The 27,215-nt window shown below is 46.7% G+C and overlaps 1 protein-coding gene across 10 annotated transcripts in view; it reads left to right on the forward strand.

Moving 5' to 3' along the window:
* DLGAP2 (DLG associated protein 2) overlaps window positions 1–17,984 on the forward strand; it is a 919,850-nt gene extending 901,866 nt beyond the window's left edge. For all 10 annotated transcript variants that reach the window (XM_045398975.3, XM_045398980.3, XM_045398976.3 and 7 more), the window contains 3 exons: window positions 7,392–7,483; window positions 13,017–13,169; window positions 16,571–17,984. In XM_045398975.3, coding sequence (XP_045254910.1) covers window positions 7,392–7,483; window positions 13,017–13,169; window positions 16,571–16,789 — 464 coding nt within the window. In that variant the 3' untranslated portion in view covers window positions 16,790–17,984. The remainder of the gene's footprint in view (window positions 1–7,391; window positions 7,484–13,016; window positions 13,170–16,570) is intronic.
* Window positions 17,985–27,215: the final 9,231 nt, after the last annotated feature.

Genomic DNA, 27,215 nt, shown 5'->3' on the forward strand with positions numbered 1-27,215 from the left:
GAAGGAGGATGGGCCGTCTTAGTGAACAGGATGCCACACTCCTGCTCACACGTTTATAAAAGCAGAACATCTAGAATCCCAGAGAATCACCCAGCCGTCCTCAGTTTCGGAGGCTGGAAGTAGCTTATACACTTCGCATTCTATAGACATCCACTGAAATGATCCTGATTGTGCTTGTCTTTGCTCTACTATTTTTTTTTTTTTTAAGACAAAGTCTCACTCCATCGCCCAGGCTGGAGCGCAGTGGTGCAATCTCGGCTCACTGCAACTTCCGCCTCCTGGGTTCAAGCAGTTCTCCTGCTTCAGCCTCCTGAGTAGCTGGGATTACAGCTGAGCGCCCCTATGCCCAGCTAATTTTTAATCAGAAAATGTAACTGCATTGCTATAAACTTTGAACACAAGGAACAGAGAATGGATGAACTTGATACTTTTTGTGATTTTCTTAATTTCTTTTCTTAAATTGCCCAGATACCTTCATCTTTTTGTGGACAAAGATGTCAAAACACTTGTTATGCCTCTCATCTATGTACTTTGTCCATAAAACTAGCACAATATTAATCAAGCTCAGATAATTCCCTAAATGTTTAAAAGGTAAGATGATAACCTTAATTTCTAGTCCTAATTTTAGGAGCAGATACAGGGTTATTGGTTATGGCACTTTTTAAAATAAAGATTAAATTAAATGGCTTATGAGACAAACTCTGATCTCTGAATATTGAAATTTCCATTATATGAAGTAATTTTTGCCCAAAATATAATTTCATAACACAGTTCCCTGAACTGATTGAATGAATCTAGATTCATTCAATCTTCTATGGTTAATAAAACTATTGTGAACCCAAAGAAATGCTGGTCTGCATGAAGTCACATTAATGCAGGCCTCCTCTTGTTAATAAAAGTACTCTCAAGACATTGTAAATCATTACTAATGTTTTAAGATTTTTGTATTAATTATGTTAAAATAGGTAAATACATAAAGGAAAAATCAAAAATTTGCACATTTGCTAAAACAAAAGGAATCCTTCCCAAGCTAAGACTTTATTGAATAATTCCATTGAGATGCAACTCTCATCAAGAACTCACCAAGGGAGCACATGTACAGATCTTTCAAGCGGTATCGGAAACTTCCTTGCCCCAAGCAACTCCTCCCAAAGTAACAAATAATCTATGTGTTCACCAGGTCAGATGCCACATTCCAGGCAAACACTAATGCTGGGAGGCACATAGGGATTTGCTCACTAAGGTCTCCTTTTACAGCCAGAATGACCACAAGTCATATTAACACAAGAGCTGGGATCAGATGTGTGGCGTTGTATCTCCTGGGCCATCTTCCATCTGAGACACAATGGTCTGGATGGGAAGAAGCACCCGAGCAGTCGGCACTCACACAGAGGTCAGCAGATGACAAAGAGCCCAGAGCAACTCTGAGAACGAGAAGAACACATGCTCCGTGCAGGGGATGAGGAGGACATGGCCACAGAGAAACTGTGCCTGTGTCCATGGTTGACCCAGGCGGTCTCAGACCAACAGAGAAGATGGAGGAATCAGAAATACTGATGATGTTCTGAGCACAGCAGATGCCTGTGCACATATTGGCAGCTACCAGCCTTAGGGGTCAATGTATCACACAGCTTAACGGAACATCCACTGCTTCCAGATCTCCTGGGAGATGCAGGTCATGGACTGTGTCCATTATGCGGATCCAACTAAGAGAATCAACCCACTGACCAGGCCTCTGCTAAGCACCTGTGAAGATGTCACCACACAACCCAACTAAATGGCCATGGGGAAATCGGACCATAAAAAGGCATGGATGCTTGTCAGCACAGGAGAAGTAAACAGTCAGCAAAGTAAAAAGACAACTCACAGAATGGGAGAAAATGTCGGCAAACTGCACATCTGACAAGGGACTAAGAACCAGAATATATAAGAGAGCTGAAACAACAGAAAACACACACACACACACAATTCAAAAATGGGCAAAAGACCTGAATAGACATTTCTCAAAAGAAGACATACAAGGGGCCAACAGGTATGTGATAAAAAGATTCGACACCACTAACCATCAGGAAAATGCAAATCAAAACCACAGTGAGATATCACCTCATCCCAGCTAGAATGGCTATTATCCCAAAGACAAAAAAAAAAAAGCAGAGCTCATGAAGGTGGATGGTTCTCCAATCTACTCTGGTAGATTCCCAGAGTCTGGGAAGGGAACAGGAGGGAGGAGGAAGAGAAGTTGATTCATACTAATGGGTACAAAAATACAGTTAGGTGGAAGAAATAAGTTCTAGTATACAATAGTACAGTAAGAAAACATGGTTAATAATGTATTGTGTATTTCAAACTAGCTAAAAGAATTGTAATGTTCCCAACACACACACATAAATGTTTGAGGTGATGCACGTCCCTGTCACCCTGATTTGATCATAGCACATTGTAAACATGTGTCCAAATATCACATGTGCCCCCAGGAATATGTACAACTGTGATACATCCATTAAAAACACACAGAATAGATGTGCTCAAAAACATGAAAATGATGAGGCTCGTCTTCAAAGGAGATTTCTGGGAGCCATAACTTAGGCAGACCCCACTACAAAATTAGTCACAAGGGAATCTCAGGGGATCAAGGTTACAAATACTCAAATGATCATTTCAGACTCTCTGCAAATTTTATAAACATCCATCTCAAATATTAGAACACCAGAATAGTGTAAATTATGTTACTTCATACCAAATTTAGATAGAATTGGAATGATAGAAAAAATAAAAGAGCCAAGTATGTTAATCAAATTTCTTTGTACATCAAAGGCAAGGGTTCTAGCAGGTTCTCTGTGAATTTGCATTCGGATGAGAATTAGTCCTTAGTGTAGCTCCTGCAAGTGTCTAAACTATGGCGAAAGTAGAGACTGGAAGAGAATAAATTGAATTTTCACTTCAACTTCTTTGCAATTATAGAAAGCTATTTACATTATAGGTATCAGATAGGATCATTCTCAGTCACTGAACAGCAAAATTCTCCTGCCATTAGCAGGCATGTCATTAGCTACACTCTTTGACATTCATTATCTCTCCCTAGCAATATTCAATTTATTCCCTTTATAATAACTCTCCACTACATTAAATCAATACCAAGATATTGCCCATATATTCATGTTGTGTTAAAGAGTATAAATTGAAGTACTTTGTATTAACAGTTGAGTTGAATTCCACTTTAAGAGAAATGTGAAAATTGGGGATTAAACTTCAAATTTTAAAAAACTGATAGACTTTAATTACAGTTTGAGGAAGAATAGAGTTGGCAAAATAAATTCATCTATTAATCCACTTCTATATATTTCTGCAGCAACCACTTGCTTAAAATAGTCCCTTTAAATATCTTCATTAATTACCCAGGTTTTAGAATACAAAAGAAATAGAAATTCAACATTTCAAAAGCAAAGATGATTCCTCCCCTCATCGTCAGCGAGACCAAGGCTGCAGAACACGTTCATTCTGGGGGCATCGGCGCGCGGAGGAAGGATGAGGGGCTTTCACCATCACCCCTTTCAAGAAACCGCTCAAGGGCACCTGTAGTCCCAGCTACTCGGGAGGCTGAGGCAGGAGAATGGCGTGAACCTGGGAGGCGGAGCTTGCAGTGAGCTGAGATCTGGCCACTGCACTCCAGCCTGGGCGACAGAGCGAGACTCTGTCTCAAAAAAAAAAAAAAAAAAAAAAAAACCGCTCAAGCCCCAACGCCTCCAGCTGCATCTCGACCGCAGCGGCCCCTCCACTCCCCTCACCCCAACTCAGAGCCCTGCCAGCTCCATCCTAGGCCACATGGGCAGGGGCTCCAGCCTCCCTTCTCCAGTTCTCCCCTCCCTTCTCTGTTCCCAGCCTGGCTGGCAAATCAGCTCCATGGAAGAGCAGCCTGTCTTGAAGTGGATTTGTGAGCAGCACGAGGCCCCGGTGTTAAGATGCCCGACAGACAACCTTCCATTCTTTTCTTCTTTTCAAGACTGAAATGATGCCAAAGTGTTATCCGAGTTATTTGCTTTTATTAAAGTTATGCTTTCTTCATCTTTTTCATACCCTAGAAGCAATGGAGAATTAGATGATATTCAGGAACTATTGTCACCTTCGCGGGGGTGACAGTGGCCCTGGTTCTACAAGGTGGTCACAGGTAAAGGGCTCAGGAAGAGATACCACAGGACAACACTAACAGCTGTCTCCACGGAACGGGGAGGGAGCTGTGGGTTCCACTTTTCTTCCCCATTTTCTGTATGTGTGAAAAGCTTCATAATAAAACTGTGGGGAGCAAAACAATCTTCACTTTAGAAAAATAAGACAAGACAGAAAAGGATGTTTTTAAGTCCATTATCCCACCCAGGACAAAACATGTGGCACAGAATGCCAGACCTTCCTGTTCTGAAAAACAAGGGACGCACCGCACACCCTGCTGTGTGGTCGACTCCCGGGTCACAGCGTGTCATAAGCCCTCTCAAAGTGATCTTTGCAACGTCATTTTCGCCTGGCTCATAGCATTTTATTACATGAACATTAAGGCCCTTTGTGCCCATGACATGTGGTTCTTCTTCCCTAAAGCAGCGCCCTAGCTTGGGCGGCAGGATGCCAGGGTCTCTGATGCCAGTTTCTGGATCGTGTGGAATGAATCTCACCAGTAACTGTCTCTGGGACTGACTGTTAAGGAATGTTTGGGGAAAGAGCTGTTGTGGAAGAACCTCCACGGGGGTTGAGTTCACTTCCCTGGACCTCGGTTTCGACTTCTGGAAATGCTGTCTAGGCTTCCACAGTCAGGTGTGCCCTGGGAGCCAGCGGGGGCATCTCCTAAATGCTCGAAAGAAACGGACTCTCTGGCCCACCCAGACCCCATGAGTCAGGCCATGCCTGGCACAAGATCCCCAGGCGAGGCACAGGTGGGTCTGCAAAGTCCCCTGAGCTCCAGGCACCTGCACGTCTCTAGGCAAAACCTTGAGCACATCAGTATTCCCTCGCGAAGTACGTAAAACCACAGATGTAAGTGGGGATGGATCTCTCGCCTCTGCGTTCAAGGGGGCAAATCTCCAGGATAAATGCCCCCTTTTCCTTCCAGTGAAAGCAGGAGAAAGGGCTGGGCTAGTTAAACCAGCAGCACTTTCAGTTTTAGGGTGTGTCGTGTAGGTTAGTGATTTGTGCGCTGCAGAGAATCTCCAAGGAGAATAAAAAGAGCAGGTGGAAGAATCAGCTTGGCCGGAAGAAGCGGAAGATGCCTCCTGAGCAAGCTCAGGAAGGACGGCCCCACCTTGAAGCGCCCGTGCTGAAGGCCATGACGGGGAGACTTGGTGTGAACTGAGAGGCGAGGAGATGCTTATATCATCTGCCCCCTGCCTTGTGGGCAGCCTGGCCCCAAGTGCTGACCTGGGTACAGAAAAGCCACATACGTGTACTGGGCACGCTCTATGGAATGACGTTGAATTGTTGCTCCAGTAAATAAAACCTAGCAGAGATCCATGGGCCCGGGGTGCACTGGTAAGAAATGGGTTCCAGTGGATTCCTGTGTGCTTTTGAAGATCATGGTGAGCTAGGATCTACCAAAGCTATTATTTACAAAGTGGGGACCAGGCTGACAGCAGACGCAAGAGTGGGTGTGAACACGGGAGGAGGAAAATGAGGAAGCTCGGAAGGCTCGGAGACAGACTCCTTGAACAGAGTATTTTTTTTGACTAGTCTAAATGCAAAAGTAGCTGCACCTATTTTTCTTGGTTAAATTATTTCCACTGATAGAATTATATTATGGCCAGTCGTGCTAGTTCACACCTGTAATCCCGGCACTTTCAGCGGCCAGGATGGAAGGGTGGCTTGAGCTAAGGAATTGGAGAGTGTAGTGAGCTACCTGCCACTGCACTCCAGCCTGGGTAGCAGAGCAAGACCGTCTCTAAAACACACACACACACACACACACACACGAGCCAGGTGTGGTGGCTCACGCCTGTAATTCCAGCACTTTGGGAGGCCAAGGCAGGCTGATCACTGGAGGTCAGGAATTCAAGACCTGCCTGGCCAACATGGTGAAACTCTGTCTGTACTAAAAATACAAAAATTAGCCGGGTTTGGTGGCAAGCGCCTGTAATCCCAGCTACTCCGGAGGCTGAGGCAGGAGAATCGCTTGAATTCGGGAGGTGAAGGCTGCAATGAGCCAAGATCACGCCACTGCACTGCAGCCTAGGTGACAGAGTGAGACTCCATCTCAAAATAAATAAATAAAAATAAACACACACACATACAGTATATTCTTTTTAAAAATCTTACGGCTGGGCACAACAGCTCACACCTGTAATCCCAGCACTTTGGGAGGCTGAGATGGGCAGATCACTTGAGGTCGGGAGTTCGAGACCAGCCTGACCAACATGGAGAAACCCTGTCTATACTAAAAATACAAAATTAGCCAGGCGTGGTGGTGCACACCTGTAATCCCAGCTGCTGGGGAGGCTGAGGCCGGAAAATTGCTTGAACCTGGGAGGCGGAAGTTGCAGTGAGCCAAGGTCACACCGCTGCACTCCAGCCTGGGAGATAAAGCGAGACCCTGTCTCCAAAAAAAAAGAAAAAATTACTATTTGATTAACCAAATAAAGTCATTGCAATTAGGAACCATTTGTAGATTAATTCTTCCTACCCCACTAAACTGTGGTCTGCTGACTCAGCACTTCAGAAGTGTAGCGTGCGCATTACACGTTCACTGGGTACCTGGATTGGTGAGTTTAGTAGCTGTGAGCATATTCAGAAACTCGTGACCCTTTTGCCATCTTCAGGAGAGGAGCCAGGTCTTAGCTGCTACGACCTTCCTGTGTGGCCTCTGTCCACACAGCCTCTTCCTACATAACACACACCTCACAGCACTGCCAGGAGATGGCGGCCCACAGTCCACTAGAAATTATTTAATCCAATCCAATGAGAGAACACATATGGATGTGTTTGTTTTCTAAAAATGAAGGAATTCGCACCTAACCGAGTTCACTAACACGTCACGGAGTCCAAAAAACAGGAAGAACTCGGTGTTGCTTTTACTCACACGTGTTCTTGTGTCTTCCAGCTCATCCAAACAGCAGCACTGAAATAATCTCGATGCCAAAATAAGGAAAACTCCCTGAGGTATAGGCTGCCTTTTAAACTAAGTTTCTCCCAATACCCAAGGAGAATGTCCCCGCGGTGACGTCTGGTCGTCTCTGGATTTCCTTCGTGAGCTGGGGACGGAGCAGGCAGAGGCCCGACTCACCGGCGAACGCACTCGGCACGATGAAGTCCTCGGAGTTTCCTCTCCGGCCGGACCCGCTCCCTTGGTGTGATGTTTCTGCTTTTGTTTAATCGACCCAGTTTTGAAGCTGTTGTTTTTTTGTTTTTGTTCTAAACAGTTCTCGGGAAAATCAGGAGTGCTGTTGGGAGTGCCCAGCTTCTCATGTCCCAGAAATTCCAGCAGTTTTATTGGCTTTGCCAACAGAATATGGTAAGTGGATCCTCAGAGAACCCCTGTTCCCTGTAACCAAGTTAATGGGCGTCGTTCCCTAGATCCTCACTGTTTTCTTCCTTGTCAAAGAGTTCCTATCGGTATGCAGAATATCACACGCATCACACAGAAGACTTCCCGCCCTGGGGACAGAGACAATAGGCCCTGGTTTAAACACGATACCGAGGCAGGGAGGCATATACGGCCCTGGTTTAAACGTGGTACCGAGGCAGGGAGGCTGAGACGGGCCTGGTTTAAACGTGGTACCGAGTCAGGGAGGCTGATACGGGCCTGGTTTAAACACGATACCAAGGCAGGGAGGCATATACGGCCCTGGTTTAAACGTGGTACCGATGCAGGGAGGCTGAGACGGCCCTGGTTTAAACGTGGTACCAAGGCAGGGAGGCTGAGACGGGCCTGGTTTAAACACGATACCGAGGCAGGGAGGCATATACGGCCCTGGTTTAAACGTGGTACCGAGTCAGGGAGGCTGATACGGGCCTGGTTTAAACACGATACCAAGGCAGGGAGGCATATACGGCCCTGGTTTAAACGTGGTACCGATGCAGGGAGGCTGATACAGCCCTGGTTTAAATGTGGTACCAAGGCAGGGAGGCTGAGACGGGCCTGGTTTAAACACGATACCGAGGCAGGGAGGCTGATACGGGCCTGGTTTAAACGTGGTACCGAGGCAGGGAGGCTGATACGGCCCTGGTTTAAACCTGGTACCAAGGCAGGGAGGCTGATACGGCCCTGGTTTAAACGTGGTACCGATGCAGGGAGGCTGAGACGGCCCTGGTTTAAACGTGGTACCGATGCAGGGAGGCTGAGACGGCCCTGGTTTAAACGTGGTACCGATGCAGGGAGGCTGAGACGGCCCTGGTTTAAACGTGGTACCGATGCAGGGAGGCATATACGGCCCTGGTTTAAACGTGGTACCGATGCAGGGAGGCTGAGACGGCCCTGGTTTAAACGTGGTACCGAGTCAGGGAGGCTGCAAGGGGGAGTGGGGGCAGGAAGAGGGGGGCTACAGCAGCACGGGGCAACGCTGTGTCTTTGCAACTGGGTGTCCCACCAGAGCATCTTAGAAGAGGAGAAATAACAGAAATCTCTATTATGGCTAATGTCACAAATGAAGAAAATGATCTGAGGTGCCTGGAAATAAAAACACGTAAACAATTACAATGAAGAGATTAAGAGGATATTTTGCAAATAATTTATCATTTGTATTTTATAGTCGGTAGTGAAACAAATACACCATGAACTAGACGTATTAATACAGTTGATGTTAAACTTGGTTATTCCTGACAAAGAGAAAGAAAAACCACATATATATTTACATATACTTAGATATATACCTGTTAATATATGCTTATATGTGCTTATATATAAATATATATACACATGTTAATATATAAATATGTATTTGCTATTTCTGGCAGAGCAGAAAAGCTCATATATACATCTCATATATATTAGATTTATACATGATTATAATCATGTATGCATCTATATGTTTTTATATATACCTATATAAACATATATAGGTGTAGTGATATATAAACATAAATATTAACATGTATATGAAGGTTTACTTATGTATCCTTATATATACATGTTAAACATTAACATATATAACATATTAACTATATATTTTATATATACAAATATATAGTATATATAAAATACACATAGTATGTGCGTAGGCAAATATATAGTATACATAAAACATATGTAAATTTACTTGGTAATATATTTTATATATATTATATATTTGCCTACACACATACATATACACTTTATATACACTATATATGTAAGTTTACATATATATGTTAATATATTTTATATATACTATATATTTGCCTACACACATACACGTATACTTTTCCTTAGCTGACTAAAGTATTCACTATTTTGAGAAATAGCTAAATAATATTTATGCTACTTAATAGGTTGTTTTATAATATACACATCGATTTTTTTTCAGACCAAACATTTTCAGTCAAATGCAAATAGGTCTCCTCTAGGCCTCGCATAGCAATGGTGCCAGGTGTTTTGATTGTTTTCCCTGGCTTTTTCACACGCAAGGAGACATAATATTATTCTTACATATCAAAGGATGCACAAGCAAGCCAGAGTTGCCATCTCATGTCTTTTCATTAGGATCATTAAAAAGTGTGCCTTCTCTAACACTTTCCAATCAACCCCATTGAAGTTCACAGCAAATTTAAAGAGTTATCAACACATCACTCTGACAAAGTTATAATCATCATTTAAAAGGGGGAAACAGAAAGGTTTGGAGTGCCTTGAAAGAAGCTGCTAACTGTGTAAACACTGAGCTGTCGTGTCGCCTGTGAACGTCCTTGCCTCCTCTGTAGTATCTATTTAATTGTTACCTTTAAAGGAATTCATTCGGACCACTGATGAACTCTGTGTAATATCATGCAGACTCGGGTGAGCCTAGGCAGGCGCTGTCTTTAGGTAAACGCTCGTCCAAAGCTTCCCACACACAGCCCAAGGTGCATATTCAGGCTTGCTACATGTTCCTTTCTGCTCTGCCAGAAATAGCTAATATTTGGCTTAAAATTGTTCATTCTAATATTTGTTATGCCTTTTGAGTTTTGAAATAGCTGGCTTGGCTACATCCTTTTCTTTCGACTTCTATTCAGGATTAGTACAAAAACACTGTGACACGTTTGCTGGGGAAGAGTGGTGTGGGGAGGGGGTGGTGCCTGAGACAGGCCTGGCATGAGAGGAGCGCTGATATGGCAAGACATGCTTTGCTCATCAAAGCCAAATGGTCCACAGCACGAAGTAGCACCACTGTCTGCTGGAAGTTGTTGGTGGGTAACTAAGCTTTAAGTCAAAGAGTGACCCTAGAAAATGTCAGAACCCCACCCCGAGATTGAGGACGGACCACAGGGAGCGGAGCCTCTCAGGGTCGGGTTGTACGGGTGGCTTGTGACGCAACCAGAAGGCACATAATACCGGAAAGAACTTTCCCTCAAAGCGTGCGGCCTGATTGCTGTGCTTCTGGGACCAGCAGTTTGGCATCCCCAGAAAGGTTGTTACAAACTCAGTCTCATTCAGACCCACTGAGCCTGCCTCTGAATTTTAACTCCATCCAACCCCAGAGGTGTGTGCGTCTGAGCAGGTGCCAGCGCACAGAGAGCTGCCCCAGGCCACACGGGGCACCGAAGTTCCTATCCAATGGACCAGATGCCAGAGCCACAGGGCTGTGTGAATTTAAAACAGTGGCAATTTCACAGGAACGAGGCCCTGCATGACTTTGCTGGTGTAAAGGGAATGGCATGGCACAACCATTGACTTTTTTATTATAAACACCTTATTGTCTCTGAATGTCCAGTGGATTCAGGTGCAACCGCCTCCCCCACCAAAAGAAAACAGAAGACAAAGCCAAATCCTGATCATGCCAGGCTGTGCCCGTCCGGCCCCAGTGTGGTCTGGGTGAGCCCAAAGGACGGGCATGTTGTTGCCGAGGAGAGGGGCATGGAAAGGCGATGCCTGCTCTCAGACCAGGGCAGCCTCCGCCACAGTGGCCGGCCATGTTCCTCCTGCGTCCCCTGGGAGATGTGACCAGGACCACTCAGCTGCGGGCGAGGGAGGAGAAGCCGCTCCGCTTCCCCCCACACCATCAGGCAGAGCCATGCCCAGCCCTCCAGAAAGAGGGGGCACAGCCATGCCCAGCCCTCCAGAAAGAGGGGGCACAGCCATGCCCAGCCCTCCAGAAAGAGGGGGCACAGCCATGCCCAGCCCTCCAGAAAGAGGGGGCACAGCCATGCCCAGCCCTCCAGAAAGAGGGGGCACAGCCATGCCCAGCCCTCCAGAAAGAGGGGGCACAGCCATGCCCAGCCCTCCAGAAAGAGGGGGCACAGCCATGCCCAGCCCTCCAGAAAGAGGGGGCACAGCCATGCCCAGCCCTCCAGAAAGAGGGGGCACAGCCATGCCCAGCCCTCCAGAAAGAGGGGGCACAGCCATGCCCAGCCCTCCAGAAAGAGGGGGCACAGCCATGCCCAGCCCTCCGGAAAGGGGACATTGTTAGGTTGGCGACGACTTCTGGAAGCCAGGCAGGCACCACCCCTACAGCCCCTGAGCAGCCTCCCTGCTGCTGCTCACCCGGCCCGGCCTGCCCTGAGGCTGCAGCTCCTGGCGTCCCTCGACTGACTTCGGTGCAGAACGTGGCCTCCTTGCCAGGCACTTTGGTTGTCCCCACCCACAGAGGCTGAGTTCGGGCTCCCGGCCGGCGGCCAGTGCCGCCCTCCCCGTGCTCCTGGGGGACGCCTCAGTGGCCTGGTGGGGCTCTGAGCGGCCAAGGCTGCCCTCGTGTGGCTGCAGAGAAGAACGGGCTCAGCCGAGCAGAGGGCAGCTGGGGACGCCAGGTCCTGGCTCTGGATGAGGAATCGCAGAGCTGTCCGTTCAGCGTGCTCTTCACTGAGCGTGCCGAGTGTGCACTGCTGAAACCGGAAGCAAATCCAGTTGAATGTCGACCCACCAGAAACTCCTCTGACTCTGCTGAACCCCCACTGAATCAAGGGAACCATGCCTGGAAAAGTCATTCGGATTTCAATGTAGGGAGCAAGCCAGGCGCGGTGGCTCATGCCTGCATCCCAGCACTTTGGGAGGCTGAGGCGGGCGGATCACCTGAGGTCAGGAGTTCGAGACCACCCTGGGCAACATAGCCAGACCCCATTGCTACAAAATTAAAGAAATTAGCTGGGTGTCGTGGCCTATGCCTGTGGTCCCAGCTCCTTGGGAGGCTGAGCAGGCAGGATCTCTTGAGCCCAGGAGGTCAAGTCTGCAGTGAGCCATGATCACACCTGCGCTCCAGCCTGGGCAACACAGCAACACCCTGTCTCAAAAATAAATACGTAAATGTAGGCAGCTGGTGGAAATCATGTATCTATCAGGCACTGTGCAGAGAAACCAAGCACATCTCTGGGTCCCACTTGGCCAGGGCTGCAGCCCAGCAGCATCACCTGTGCCTCCTAAGTGTGGGCGCCGGTTGGTGAGAGCGTCCTGTTCCTTGGCACGTTACATTTGTAAGATGTCATCCCGTAAGAACGAGAGCTAAGAGCCGTCAGAGAACAAGCAGGTAAAGAACGGGCTCCAAGCTGGTTCCCCACTACCACCACCAGGCCAATACCACGGCAGGCTCACAGAGCCCTGTCCCTTCCGAATCATCCACAGGTGACCAAAAACACAGGGTCCTACTGCTTTTATGAGCTGTGGAGCATTTAGAAACTCTCCCATGTTCCCCATCCCCAGCATTTTCAACATGGGACAATGAACGGCTGTGCTACGTGTTTTTAAGCCATCAGCAAATACTTGTGCTAAAGTAAACTGTCATGGAAGCACGGCAGGCCTTCCCAAATATTTGCCTCAGGGTGGAATTAGCCACGCTTCTCCCTAATCCGCCTCTTGAACGGCGCGCGTGGGGAGGAGCGGCCTCCCCCAGCCCTGCGCCCGCGGGAGACTCTCCTGGCTCTAAACACCCTGTGTGTGTCCCCAGGACCCCAGCGCCATGCCGAGGCCGACGTCGCAGGACCTGGCCGGCTACTGGGACATGCTGCAGCTCTCCATCGAGGACGTCAGCATGAAGTTCGACGAGCTGCAGCGGCTTCGGCTCAATGACTGGAAGATGATGGAGTCCCCGGAAAGAAAGGTAAGGGCGTCTGTGCAGGGCCAGCTCCCCGCAAACCCCCTTTGCCACCGCAGTAACGACCTGCTGCAGGTACCGCACGACAATGGGGTTCTCAGTCTTTTGCTGGCAGCACAGGAGCACGTTTCCCTCTATGTATGTGTGCATGTGTGCGGCATGTGCCCAAAATGGGGCGGAATCGAAGCCTTGGGCATGGGTGGTAAGTCATAGGGCCTTTGCTGCTCTGTCTCTTCTATATAAGCCTTTCAGAGAGACACTAGCCAAGATGACAGGAAAATCTGCAGCCTCATTCCGGACAGGCGTCTCACCTCTGAATTATATTCATCAAACCTGTTCTGATCGTGTAAATATGAAGCTGGTTTCCCACAGGGGAAGTTTTAGCCCTGCTTATGGACTGTCTCCTAGTCAATATACCTTCTAGTACAGCCATAATAGGCAAGGCAACATTTCATACCTTATCGAACAGTTTGATGAATTAATCTTCCTGTAGATCCATCAGCCTCAGCCCTTAAAATAGGCTGAAATTTCCCATTAAATCTGAACCCTGGCATTTCACTTCTTCCATGTTGCTGTCATCAGAAGAACTAGTAGATGGTTCTGAGTCAGCAGCAGACATTGACTTCCTCACACGTTTTAGAGACATCCTGAGGAACCATCATTGGATTTTTCTAGACAAATGTTATCAATTAAAATGATAAAGAAAATCAAGTCAGCATCCTTTGGGGGAAGTGGTGTTTGGTATCCAGCAAGGATGCACACCTGGGTCATTAGAACGAGAGCCAAGGCTGATCGTCCTCATCATCAGCTCCTCCCAGAAGGTGTCCTGGCCGCTAGAGGAGTTCCAGGCCAGATGCTATCCATCCAGATTCCCTCTCATCCCAGATGACGGGGGAGCAGGGTGGGAGCACACAGGGTCTGTGTAAGCCATGCATGGGAGAGATGCACGAGCCACACCTGGGACAGGTCCACGTAAGCCACATGTGGGACAGGTCCACATAAGCCACACGTGGGACTAGGCAGGTCCAAGTAAGCCACGGTTTGGATCTGAGGTGAAGGAAATGATCAGTGATGTTGAGTAAGAAGGCTGTTCAAATGGAACGTACTGAAGTTAGCCCAGGTGCATGCGATGGTTCCATCTAGTTTCCATTCTTTGGTCATTGAGAGTGAATGTGAGCCCATCTACCCAAGCTGCACATAGAGTATGATTCTCAAAATGGAAATGTCTTTGGGAGGCTGGGTTGATCACGAGGTAAGGAGATGGAGACCATCCTGGCTCACATGGTGAAACCCCATCTCTACTAAAAATACAGAAAGTTAGCAGGGCACAGTGGCTCACGCCTGTAATCCCAGCACTTTGGGAGGCCGAGGCGGGCGGATCATGAGGTCAGGAGATGGAGACCATCCCGGCTAACGCAGTGAAACCCTGTCTCTACTAAAAATACAAAAAAAGTTAGCCGGTTGTGATGGTGGGCGCCTGTAGTCCCAGCTACTCAGGAGGTTGAGGCAGGAGAATGGCGGGAACCCGGCAGGCAGAGCTTGCAGTGAGCCGAGATTGCGCCACTGCACTCAGCCTGGGTGACAAAGTGAAACTCCATCTCAAAAAAAAAAAAAAAAAAGAAATGGTTTCTTGCTGAGAGCAGAGCACACCAGTCCAAAAAGTGAGCAGAGGCTCCATGCCTGAAGAGGCAGCCCTGCCCCTCCTGAACATGGCATCTTAAAATTCCCTGGGGTGAGACTGGCGGATCACGAGGTCAGGAGATCGAGACCATCCTGGCTAACATGGTGAAACCCCGTCTCTACTAAAAAAATACAAAAATCTAGCCGGGTGAGGTGGCGGCGCCTGTAGTCCCAGCTACTCGGGAGGCTGAGGCAGGAGAATGGCGGGAACCTGGGAGGCGGAGCTTGCAGTGAGCCGAGATCGCGCCACTCACTCCAGCCTGGGAGACAGAGCAAGACTCCGTCTCAAAAAAAAAAAAATTTTCCTGGGGTGGGCCCTGCACGGCATCTGCTGGACACTCCTACAGAGCCACACCCGCAGGCTTAGAAGCTCCTTTGAACGGGGAACCCCACAGTAAATACTGATGTGTGCGCCTCACAAGCTCACAGTTCAGGGGACACCAAAGGAGGAAAGGGACCCTCTTCTTTCCTCTCCTCTTGGCGTCCCCTGAACTATGAGGACAGTCATGTGCTGAAACCAGGAATCACTTGTTAAAGTAGCTGAAGGTTTCAGTGAACCCATCGCCCCCGTGTTTTAGATGGATGCCGAGAAGTCAGGTAAGAGTCATTGCTCCCGGCCTAGGTCGTGTAAAATAAGCCGAGGGAAGAAAGTTCCAGACACCAAAGCAGCCTCCGTGCCACAGGCCTCCTCCGCACTCACGCTACTACCTGTCTCCCCGATCTCCAAGCACCTCTGGGCTCCCTGTGGAATGTTTCAGAGGCTGAAGAGAAAAAGACACGAGTGGGGTTTTCGTGCTTTTCTCCCCCAAAATTAGATACCGACTTAGGAAAGTGGTTCTGACGCCTTCTGCCATGCGCCCTTTCCTGGGAAGGAAACAGCTGGCTACAGAGTCCCTGTCATGGCTCCGTCCAGAAGGGGAGACGGGGCAGGCCCCGCTGTCTTTAGGAACGATGTGAACGCACAGTTGTGGACACAGACGTTTTGCGGGGGCAAGTGCAAGCTTTACCCTTTGCATTTGTTGCGTAATTGTGAGATTTATCTTTCTAAAAAGGCATACACGTATTTTAGCGCGACTTATCTGAGAATCTGAGCTAAGGGTCAGGAATACTTACTTGCATCTTTTTACAAAGCAAGCCAGTGAATAGTGGTTTTGTAAATATCATCCATGTCAGTGGGATTTGAGGCCAACAAGAGAATTCGGCCAGTGTTTCCCAACACACCCACCCATGTAAGATGGTTTTCATGAACACACTTGGAATCCCAGAGTCTGCGGAAATCCCTGCAGTGTTTAATAGGGATGTCCAGCGATGGTGTCCAAAACCCTCGCAGTGCCGAGCTTGGCGACGCAGGTATCGGCCGATGCTCAGAGGAGATGACACAGGGCTTCGGGAAGTGCAGGAATCAGGCAACAATGTCAGAATAACTCAGTGACTCCAGAGACGCAAGGCGCGAATCTGCAGAATGTATTTCCTGATTCGTGAACCCTGCCCCCAACACCTCTGCCCCCTTTGAATTCAGAGTGTGAGGGAGCTTCTAAAATTACATACTGTGCAGAAGGCAAGCCTGTGGCCTGGGAGTCAGGGACCAGGGGAAACGTGGGAAGGGAATGAAGGATGCTGCCACGGGGGTTGTGGTCGGGAAGGGTGTGGGCCAGACCCCAGGGCCACTGAGCTGTTAAGGACCCACCTCCGACCACCTGCCAATGTTGACTTGTGATGCTTTTCAGGAAGAAAGAAAGGTCCCACCTCCAATACCAAAGAAGCCCCCCAAAGGGAAATTTCCCATCACAAGAGAAAAATCCCTGGACCTGCCCGACAGACAACGTCAGGAAGCCCGGAGACGACTCATGGCCGCCAAGCGAGCGGCGTCCTTCCGGCAGAATTCTGCCACCGAGCGCGCGGACAGCATCGAGATCTACATCCCCGAGGCCCAGACCCGGCTCTGAGGATGGAGGCCGGCCACCTTCCCCTTGGTTGTTCCTGCTTTTTCACAAAACGCTTGTACAGTTTGTTGCCTCCCTGGTGGTTTCTGTCATTTCTTCCACTGAACACGCCCTTGCTCTCATGCTCCTTGTACCGTGAACACAGTGGAATGCGGTCAGTGGCCTCAGAGTCCACGGAGCTCGTGGCGAGGACGACTTTTGTTTTTTTTTTAACTGGTGGCCTGGCTCACACTCGGCTCTGAGGGACAGGCGTGGTGAGACCTGACTTCTCCTCCGTGTTCTCAGAGGACGGCGAGAAATGCCTCTGGAGCTGGAACCCAGCTTACATTTTGTTATTTCTATTTTTATAAATTGTGTGATAATTAGAGGTAAGAATAACAAATAACTATAAATGGGTGCATCTCACCACCCCCTAGAGGCATTAGACACCCAAGTGGAAGGTGCTACAACCTGAAGTGCAGGAAGAAAGGCCCATTCCCCTCGCACACCCGAGCTTTTGCTCCCTGAGCACAGGCAGCCCATCCACCCGCTCCGCTCTCCTGCTCCTGTTTGTCACAGGTAGAAAACATTAGGCTCCTTGTGTCCAGCTTACTGTGAGGGAAGGTTCTCTCTCCAGCCACCAAACTCCCCACCATACAGTTCTCCAGCATCCCAGGGGATGACAAATCTGAACCCACTAAAATACCCAGCACAGCATCTACACATTGAAAAGATAAGCCGAGTGTTCCCACGAGGAAGTCACAGGCAGAGAGAGGAGAGTCTTACGGAGGGCTGGGAGCATAAAGGGGAAACAATGTCCTTACTTCTATGAAATAGTTATTGTATTTTTTATTTCTTTGTAACTTAAAATACGACACCCAGTATTTTCTTTAAGTTTCACCATTTACGCTACATGTGATTTTTTTTAATGTATGTATATATATATTCTCAAATTGTTCTATCAGCTGACTTTCCAGGGTATCCTTAAAAAAAAAACCACGAAAAAAAAAAAACACAAAAAGTTTGCTTGTTTAAAATGACAATTGTGATGTTGTAAAAAGTTTCAGAAATATGAATGTGAGTGGTAAGTATATCTCAGTTTAAATGGTAAAGAAGAAATGTAGTTTACATTTGTATTTTTCCAGAATTATTTTGTCCAATGCAGTATTGCTTAAGTCAAGAATATATTCCTTGCCTGTGTTAGACCTGAAGGGAAAAAGAGGTCACATATTGTGATTTCCAGCTGTGGAATTCAAAAAAAAAAAAAAATTAGTGTTCATGACTCTGTGGTCGGTGCCAGAGGAAAATAGGAACGACTAATAGGCTCTCCGTGTGTATCATTAAATTCAGCTGCCATGACCGTTGTTCCAACACGACTTGTTTCACAGTTCAGACCAGTCTTCGAAGGAAAAGCCTATCAGATTTTCCCACTGGGTTCCAGTTTCAGAGTCCTCGTTATTACTCAGAGTAAAAGCAGGACTGCGATGTAAGATGTTTCCACCCCAGTACCTGGTCTTCCTTCCCGGCTTAAGGAGTACCATGTACTTAGCCACAGGCAGAACCGCTTTCGAGGACGACCCATAGCACTTTGTTTCTTCACCTTGATTTGCACTTTACAGCGTCCCCGGCCCCTCTGCAGCCCGTGGCTGGCAGGGCGTTCGAGGCGCAGCTGTCCGGCAGAGCGCCCTCCAGAGCCGCGGGGTCTCCCTGCCTCATTCGCCACATCCCACGGAGCATGGGACCATTGGGAGCAGAGCTGATACTAAAGCATGTTTAGCTTCGAAGTTTTACTTTTTTAAAGCTGAGTAGTTAAGAATTCCCTGTAACAACAAAACCCTGTAAATTGAGCCTCGTATCTGGTATATATTTTACCAAACAGCCTTAAAATATATTTGGAAGCAAAAATCAGTACGAATGTATCTCCTTGAAAAATGCAAAAAAAAAAAAAAATTCCCTGAAATATTCTTCTATAAATGAATCCTATTTCCCCAGGGTGTTCAAAGCATTTTTCTACCTAAATACCTAAATTTTGAGTAGTGTACAGTAATGATGCTTCTTCCTATATCCACTCTATTATGTTAAAACAAATATATTTGCGAGTATTGGCATTTTAGACTTTAAAAATGCTGTATGATTTCAGATGAACTCTGCTGTTTAGAAATAACCACAGTAAAGCAAAGTCAGTGTGCACTCCGAGTGAAAGGAAATGTAATGTGGATACAGGCCCGCCACCTCCTCACGTTGGTCTATCTACTGGCAGCTGATATGTTTCACTCATTTCCTTGAGCTGATACAAACATGTATAAAAACAAACTGTTAAAGTAGACAATAATTATTCGTCTCAGATCCCAGATTCTATGATCCCTGCTTAAAATGTTCACTGGATGTAGGTTGATTTCTTACGTTGTGTAGACTCATTATTTTTCAATCCCCAAAAGTCTTGGCCTAAACCATCCCTAGGTGAGCAGACCAACCTACCACTACATTGCACAGGGGTTGGTGACTCGACGTGGTGAATGTGGACACGCCCCGCTCGGTCCGCCATGTTCCAAAGAAGATGATTTAATGGTAGAACGGATACCTGCTGCTAGACCTGATGGAATGTTACCTGTCCGTGTTACATAATCAAGTGCAATATACTCAGTTCTCATGCAGGTGACATTCTACCATGAAACGCAGAAGATAAGCCATGTTTATGTATTGTACATGTCAAGAAAAATAAAACTGTTTATGATACTTGTGTTAGTTACTCGAGCTAGCTTATTTCAGCCACTTCTAGCAGATACATACCATGGAGCTCACGTGTGACCATTTCGTCATATTTAAAATATAATTTTAAGAAAAGAGTAAACATCCATTGGAGAACATGGCTGAAAATTATTGTGATGTTCGCTCTAACCCCATACCCACATTCTCTAATGATACAGCCAATGACGGGTGAAACTCAGACACTTTCCGTATAGCTGACAGGTTGATCCTGCTCTGTTGAAGGCTGTAGTTAATAAAACACAAGTATGATAAACAGGACCTCGCATTTAGCCCAGGAAAGGAGAATGCTGCTTGTTACCCAGAGTGCTTTTCTTGTGATGCGTCTCATGCATCTTCACGTGTTATTGTTTGAAGTAAAACTAGCTGTTCTCAATGACAATTTTTACCATATTTTTCTCAGCAAATTTATATCACCATCTTAGAATGGTATATAAAAAATTGAACTGTTTATGATACCAAAAAATTAGTTTTGTTTAAAAGGAAATGTTTTCAACTCCAAATCAATTCTAAAAACTTCGAGCACGTAATTGAAAGGTAAATGGTTAGATAAAAATATAAATTACATGTAAGGTTATCTGGTTTTTTTGTTTTTAAAAAAAAAGGCTACAAAATCAGTGACCTGCTAAGTAGAGGGAGTTTCTCCCTGCTGCTTCTTATGACAGTGGCCAGGTTTATGATTAGAAGACACAGTGGCAGAGCGCACACGTGCATAGGTTCTGATTATTTCTCTTGGAACGTATGTCCTTGTCTTCCCTGTCTTGATTCTTGCCTTTTCAATGCCATATTAAGCAGCCACTGTTTCCACCCCTTTCATTAGAAGGCCCTGCATCTGTAAATTCGCTCATCTCTGTTTTCGTGAGATCCTTGTAAGCATCGCTACCCCAGTTCAGGATGGAATTCCACAGGAAAGTGAAGGGATACTGCAGGCCTGTGTTTGGAGCGCCTGTAGTGACTATAGAATGAGCTGTATTAGGGACCGCTCTCTGGTTTGGGCCAAACCTTTTGGGGGCGAGTAGGGAGTCGGGGAGGTGGGTCCGAGTCTTCCTCAGGAGGGCCTTTTCTATCGGCAGGACCTCCATCAAGTCAAGCCATCCTGTGGTCCTGAGCACTAAGGGGCCAGGGGACCTCCTGGGAGACGCAGCTCGTGTTTCAGCTGCGTTTCATCAGTCAGCCTTGCTTGGAATTCTGGCAGGTTCCCTGGGGTGTTTCAGCAGACAGGAGGCCCATGTGCCGTGGCCAAGTCAGCCTGGGTACCCCAGTCACCAGCAGGGCCATCCTTGATGACAGGGCCCCCCATGAACCTGGGAGAGGCAGCAGGAAATGTGTAAGAGTGTGTGCAGGGGTACGGACGTAAAAGCGTTGCCCAAAACAGCACTGGTTCGGGGAGGGCCCCTGGATACTTCCTTTGACCCACACTGAAAACTGGAATCGCCCCACCTTTGAGCATAGAAACAAGCTCCTCCAACACGGGCCGAAATAACCAAACTCCCCGTGGTCCTTGTGTGCTCACTTCCCAGCCCTCTTCTTGTCAAGCCTGAACTTCATTTTTTTTCTAACTGCAAATTTAACAGGCTGGTTTAAAACAGCAGTTTTCGGACGACAGCCCCTGGGAATGTGCGAGGGTTCTCTTGTTTTGATCTGCATGTCTGTTTACACTTCTCTGTAGGCATGGGTTGAATACAAGGTTCCAAAACTTGAAAATAAAAGAGAAAACCATGAGCTTAAGAGATGAAAAAGATGACCCCTTTCTGAGTAGGATCCGTAACCCTGTGGACTGGGGCAACGCAATGTGCTTCCTTCAGCACCGTGTCAGCCGTAACACACACCACGGGGGGTCAGATCAGAGCCACGGCTTCCCTTGCGGGTGCCCCATCTTGTTGCTATTAGTTGGGAGTTGCAATTCCTTGTTGGCCATAAACAAAGTGCTAAAGGAAAGGGCTTGTTCTATGCATTCGGCTGAATGTCCCCCAGCACAGAGTAGCAGCAAAATGTTCTGGAAGTAAAGGAGATATTGCTAGGAATCTCTAGGCCGTTAGTCAGGCAACCTGGCTTTTATTCATCCTCAGCCAGCAACTCATCTCAGTTTTTTCCTCTGGAAAGGGGATTATAGTTCCTGTCCCCATCTCCCTTGAGGACACATTGTGAGGATTAATGATATATTGGCTCTAAAGTCCTTTGAGCTCCTGGGAACAGGTGGTGAAAGTGTGAGTTCTTGCTAAGGATGAGTCCCTGGCCTCTTCTGGAATGCTGCCCTCCCAGCTCTGCAAGGGATGCTGCCAAAATCCAGGCTGGTTGTAAACATCTCAGATAATCAGGGACCACCAGAGGCAAAGGCCATGAGACTGTCTTTGGAAAGGTTTGGAAATGGAGAAATAACTATAAGGGCCATTCTCCTTAGCTTCTGGCTGTCATTTCAACTGTTTCTAGATGCTTCCAAGAACAAGAACCCAGCATCAACCAGAATTAGGCCACGTTTTCACCATTACTTAAGCTCAGTTGCCTCTTAGATGAAATGAGGAGATACACTAAACATTAAAGTGATAAAGGAAAAAAAAAATTTGGAAGCAGAAAATTGCATGGGTAGGGAAACAGCAGGAACGAAATCAGACACAGTGACTCAAACCACAGAAGGGTTTGAGAAGCCCACCCCTCTAATTAATTCCTCTATTTCACACTTCAGAGAAGGCAGAGGTGGTCCGTGGGAAAGCTCTGGGAAATAACCATCTTTCATCCTTGCCACATTGAAAAATGTCCACAATTTTATGAATTGCTGTCCTAACTCTGGCGTTTTTATCCAGTGTTAAAATAAATTATTTCAAGTTTCAATGTAAACACTTAACAGATGACTTCTTTGCAGAGGAAATGTTCGTTACCTACTATCAAACTACTTTTTAACAGATTTTGTACATACACACACCAAGGTGACAGAGATTTACCTCCCTACTTTCTTAGATTTTATGTAACTCTTTTCATTGGTGCTTATTCAGAACCTGAAAGCCTTGGGCATCCAAGCTTTCACCTACTCAATGGAGGAGAGGTGATAATGAAGGAAAAGATTGACACCAGGTTTCTTGGACAAATTTAAGTTCAAATTTATCTCTTTCAAGTAGACCATGGTCTCCCTAGAGAGTGTGTTGGTTTGGGTCTGCCAGTACGACAAAGGATGCTCCCAGCTTGATCGTGGTACCTTATGGAAGCCACTCACCCATTCTCTGATTTACCCCCAAAACACTACCATGCCCCAGCCCCACTCATTTGAATAATACAATCATATCACTTTCAAAGGGCTCAGCATGAATGTCCCCCTCACTCCACTTTCTAACTGGTTTGCTGAACTCAACAAAGCTTCCCCTTACGAGCAGTGAGACCTAGTCTCCTTTTGAATGCTTCCTTCCGAACGGTGAGCCACTTCACTCTCGGACAGGACAGGTCCTCCCTGCAGAGACACAACTCATCCCTGACCTTCCATACTACAGACCAAAATACCCAGGTGTGGCCTAAGGACTACATTAAATGCCTCCTATAGAAATTCAAGGAATGTTAGAACCAGGAAACTAGCTGTTTAGTTAAAGTTTTAAAGAAGTATATAAATATATATATATAAAAATATAAATATGAAATCATATCGAGTGTGAGGATGAACAGAGTGCCAAATATTCAGCATCTGTACAAAGTCATTCACTGGAATTAAACTATTTTATGTAATTCTTTCTCATGCTTTTATGGTTCTTTTGATAAATTCTATTTAGTAGCATGCAGGATACCTAATCTGAATGTGCAATATGCTATTCATCACTGCGACAATTTCTTACTTCTTCTTAGTAACTTATCAGAATGTTGGTCGTTCCTTTAAGGCATTTAAGGATTGCTTTATTTGTGTTCTTTTTTCCCATGACTTTTTTTCACTCATCTGACTGTAAGAAATGCGCACCGTTTCCGCCATAACCCTCTGTGATGATGCCTCCATTTGACTTCTGTATCGCTGTTCACCTCCTGTAAATAGTTCTGCAATTAAATTTTTTGAGAAAAGTAATGTTTACTTTTTTATTGGAGTGAATTCTCGTGTTATTTTAATCTCAGAAAAATTATATAGACCAAAGAGTTTTATCCGAAAAGAAATTACACTCTTCCTCCATTATATATTTCATTGTTGAAATACCCTCAATTTCTCTATATTTTAAGAAGTAATGGACATTTATTAAGGCTACAGATTTAATATGTATGCAAAAATGGTATAGATTAAATGAGTTTTTAATTAATAAATCCTACAGTATTTAGTTAACGGTTGTTTTACGCTCTTTTGAGTTGCATTGAAAAGAGACGCACATTAGCTCCCTGGACCTCACAGATCCAGGCGTCAGTGAGACGGTGGGATGTGGACGTGGTGACGAAACTCCAGGAGGACAAGTGGGTTCCACTGAGCCTGCAGCTGCCAGGAAGCAGTGAGAGCCAGTCCATCCAGGGAGGTGGACCAGTCCGGGGAGGGGACCAGTCCGGGGAGGGGACCACTCCAGGAGGTAGACCGGTGCGGGAGGTAAACCAGTGCGGGAGGTAGACTGGTTAGAGAAGCTGGACCAGTCTGAGGAGGGGACCAGCCTGGGGAGGTGGACCAGTCGGGGAAGTGGACCAGGCCAAGGAGGTGACCAGTCGGGGAGGTGATCAGTCGGGGAGGCGGACCAGGCCGGGGAGGTGGACCGGGCTGGAGAGGTGGACCAATCCAGGGAAGTGACTGGTCCAGGGAAGTGACCAGTCCGAGAGGTGGACCAGTCCGGGAAGAGGGACCGGGCCGGGGAGGTGACCAGTCCGGGAGGTGGACCTGGCCGGGGAGGTGACCAGACCAGGGAGGGGGACCAGTCTGGGGAGGGGGACCTGGCCGGGGAGGGAGACCAGTCTGGGGAGGGGGACCTGACCGGGGAGGGGGACCTGGCCAGGGAGGGGGACCTGGCCAGGGAGGGGGACCACACGTTACCACTCTGAGCAATTGCTCCCTGCCTTCCACCTCCTTGATCAGCTGCACTTTTTCTCTTGCCTGTGACCAGCTAGTCTCACTCCCATCGGTGAAGTCCTGCTGCCTTATGTCTCTGCGCCTTCTTTCTATGCACTCCTATGCCTGGATACTCTGAGTAGTGCCCTCCCGTCTCCCCAAGGGCACAGTGCAGCTCCTGAGGATGACCTTCCCCCAGTGCACATCAGGACTGTGTTTCATGCATTGGTTTTCCTGTCTTTCCTTTACGGTTTTTCTTTTCATGATACACTTATAACCAGCAAATGCAAAGCTTTATATAGTTTTCTTTTTTAATGCCATAGCCCTTCAATAAATATTTTAATTTACTTGGCCTTTCATTTGAAACTTTATACCTTCATCCTCATGTGGTCAAACATTTTCCCAGAAGTCAGTAAAAGTACAAATAAATTAATATGGAATTCATTTTAAATTATAACAAGATAATTTATAGAACCTTTTAATTAAAAACCAAGGGACCAGTGCATGAGAATTTCTGGTTTCTCATAAAGCATTCTATCCTCACAACAAGAAAAAGTGGAGCAAGCTGAAAATCAGCAATTCTTTGTAGATTCTTATCAGAATGAATGTCACAGGCAAACAGCTCCCCCAGAAGGGCAGAGGCCGACACAGAGACTCCCAACCCACTGAGCAGATGCCCAGGTACAGACGCCTCCGTGAGGACCCAGGCTGGGCTGGGGAAGCCTGACCTGCAGCTGACAAACCCAGAAGCTCAACATGGACAAAGCTGAGGACTGAAAACTCGAGGGGGCCCAGTCTTAGGACGCCCCTCACACTTTGTGAGCTTTACCCCCAGGAACCCCCCTAGGTTCTCAGGGTGTAGATCAGAGAAAAACGCCCTTGTGTTTCCAGCAGGTGGGGAGAAAGTAGCCATTCTGAAATACGCCCAGAGCATCTGTTCACCTGACAAAAGGCCCTCCAGTGAAAGAATCCTACCAAAGCCTAACAAACAGACTTAGGGTTTGCCAGAGTCTGACGTATCTAGGGGAAGCCCCCTCTAGCCATCCTAAGGCAGGGGTGGGGAGGAGGGACTGAGAAGGATTTATGAAGATCAGACCTCAGGGCACAGGCTCACTGAAAGATTGAGACCCAATCATAGGATAAGAGAAAGCTTCCCCTCCCCTCACACCTTACCATTCCATCAATAGCACTTCTGTATTTAAAAGGGGGGAGGCCGGGTATGGTGGCTCGCACCTGTGATCCCAGCACTTTGGGAGGCCAAGGTGAGAGGATCACTTGAGCACAGGATTTTTTAAAAAAGAGACCCAACAACATGCTGTCGACTAGAAAAGCGTTTTAAATATGAAGAAACGGATTAAAAGTGGCACCGTGGAGCAGTGCATACCGTGCTGACACCAATCCAAAGAAAGTTGCAGGTACTGCATCAACACCAAACAGGGCACCCTTCAGACAAGGAGTCTCCTCCGGGACACAGAAGGACATGGCATGATAAAGAGGCCAGTTCTCCACAAAGGTGTGACAGTGCTCAACGTACCTGTGCCCAAAAACAGTATCAAGTGACACAAAAACAGCAGAACTACAAAGAAAGAAATCCACTGTGACGGTTAGAGAGCTCAGCACCTGTCTACCAGTAACCGACAGATCCAGCCAGCAGAAAATCAGGAAGGACATAGCTGACCTCAACAGCACCCCTGGTTACCTAGCTATAATGAATGCCTAACACCCTACTTCATCCAGCTACAGCAGAACACACATGCTTCCCAAGCTACACTCTGGGCTACGAAACACACCTTAACAAATGTAAAAGAATAAAAAGAATAGAGTCACACAATGTATGCACTCTCAATTCCACAACGGAGTTAAACTAGAAATCAGTAACAGAAAGAGAGTTGGAAAATCCCAAAACATGTGGAGATTAAGCAATGCACTTCTAATAACACACGGATCTACAAAGAAGTCTCAAAAGAAATTTAAAAATATTTAAACGGAATGAAAATAACAACACAATATATGTAAATTTGTGAGATGCAGCAAAAGTAGTACCTGGAAAAAATTCTAGTGTTCAATGCCTGTATTAGAAAAGAATGATCTAAAACCAATCATTTAGATTTCCACCTTAGGAGGCGGTTAGACCCAAAGTAAGCACAGGAATAGAAATAAAAACTAGAGCAGAAATTAATAAAATTGAAAATAGGAAATAGAGAAAAATAATGTAATCAAAAGCCAGTGTTTTGAAAAGATCAATAAAATTGATAAGCCGCTAACCAAGCTAAGCAAGAAAAGAAAGAGAGATGACATAATTTACTAATACTAGAAATGAAAGAAAAAGCATTACTACAGATCCATGAACATCAAAAGGATAACAAAATAAAATCATAGGGCCAGATGTGGAGGCTGACACCTGTGATCCCAGCACTCTCGAAGACTGGGGCAGGAGGATTGCTTGAGTCCAGGAGTTTGAGACCAACTTATGTAACACAGTGAGACTCCATCTCTACAAATTTTTTTTTTTTTAATTAGCCTGGTGGGGACTCACTGGCAAGATGGCTGAACAGGAACAGCTCTGGTCTGCAGCTCCCAGCAAGTTTGACGCAGAAGGCGAGTGATTTCTGCATTTCCAACTGAGGTACCCAGTTCATCTCACTGGGACTGGCTGGACAGTGGGTGCAGCCCGTGGAGGGCAAGCTGAAGCAGGGT

This window comes from Macaca fascicularis, chromosome 8 (assembly GCF_037993035.2).
Source record: "Macaca fascicularis isolate 582-1 chromosome 8, T2T-MFA8v1.1".
Taxonomy (NCBI): domain Eukaryota; kingdom Metazoa; phylum Chordata; class Mammalia; order Primates; family Cercopithecidae; genus Macaca; species Macaca fascicularis.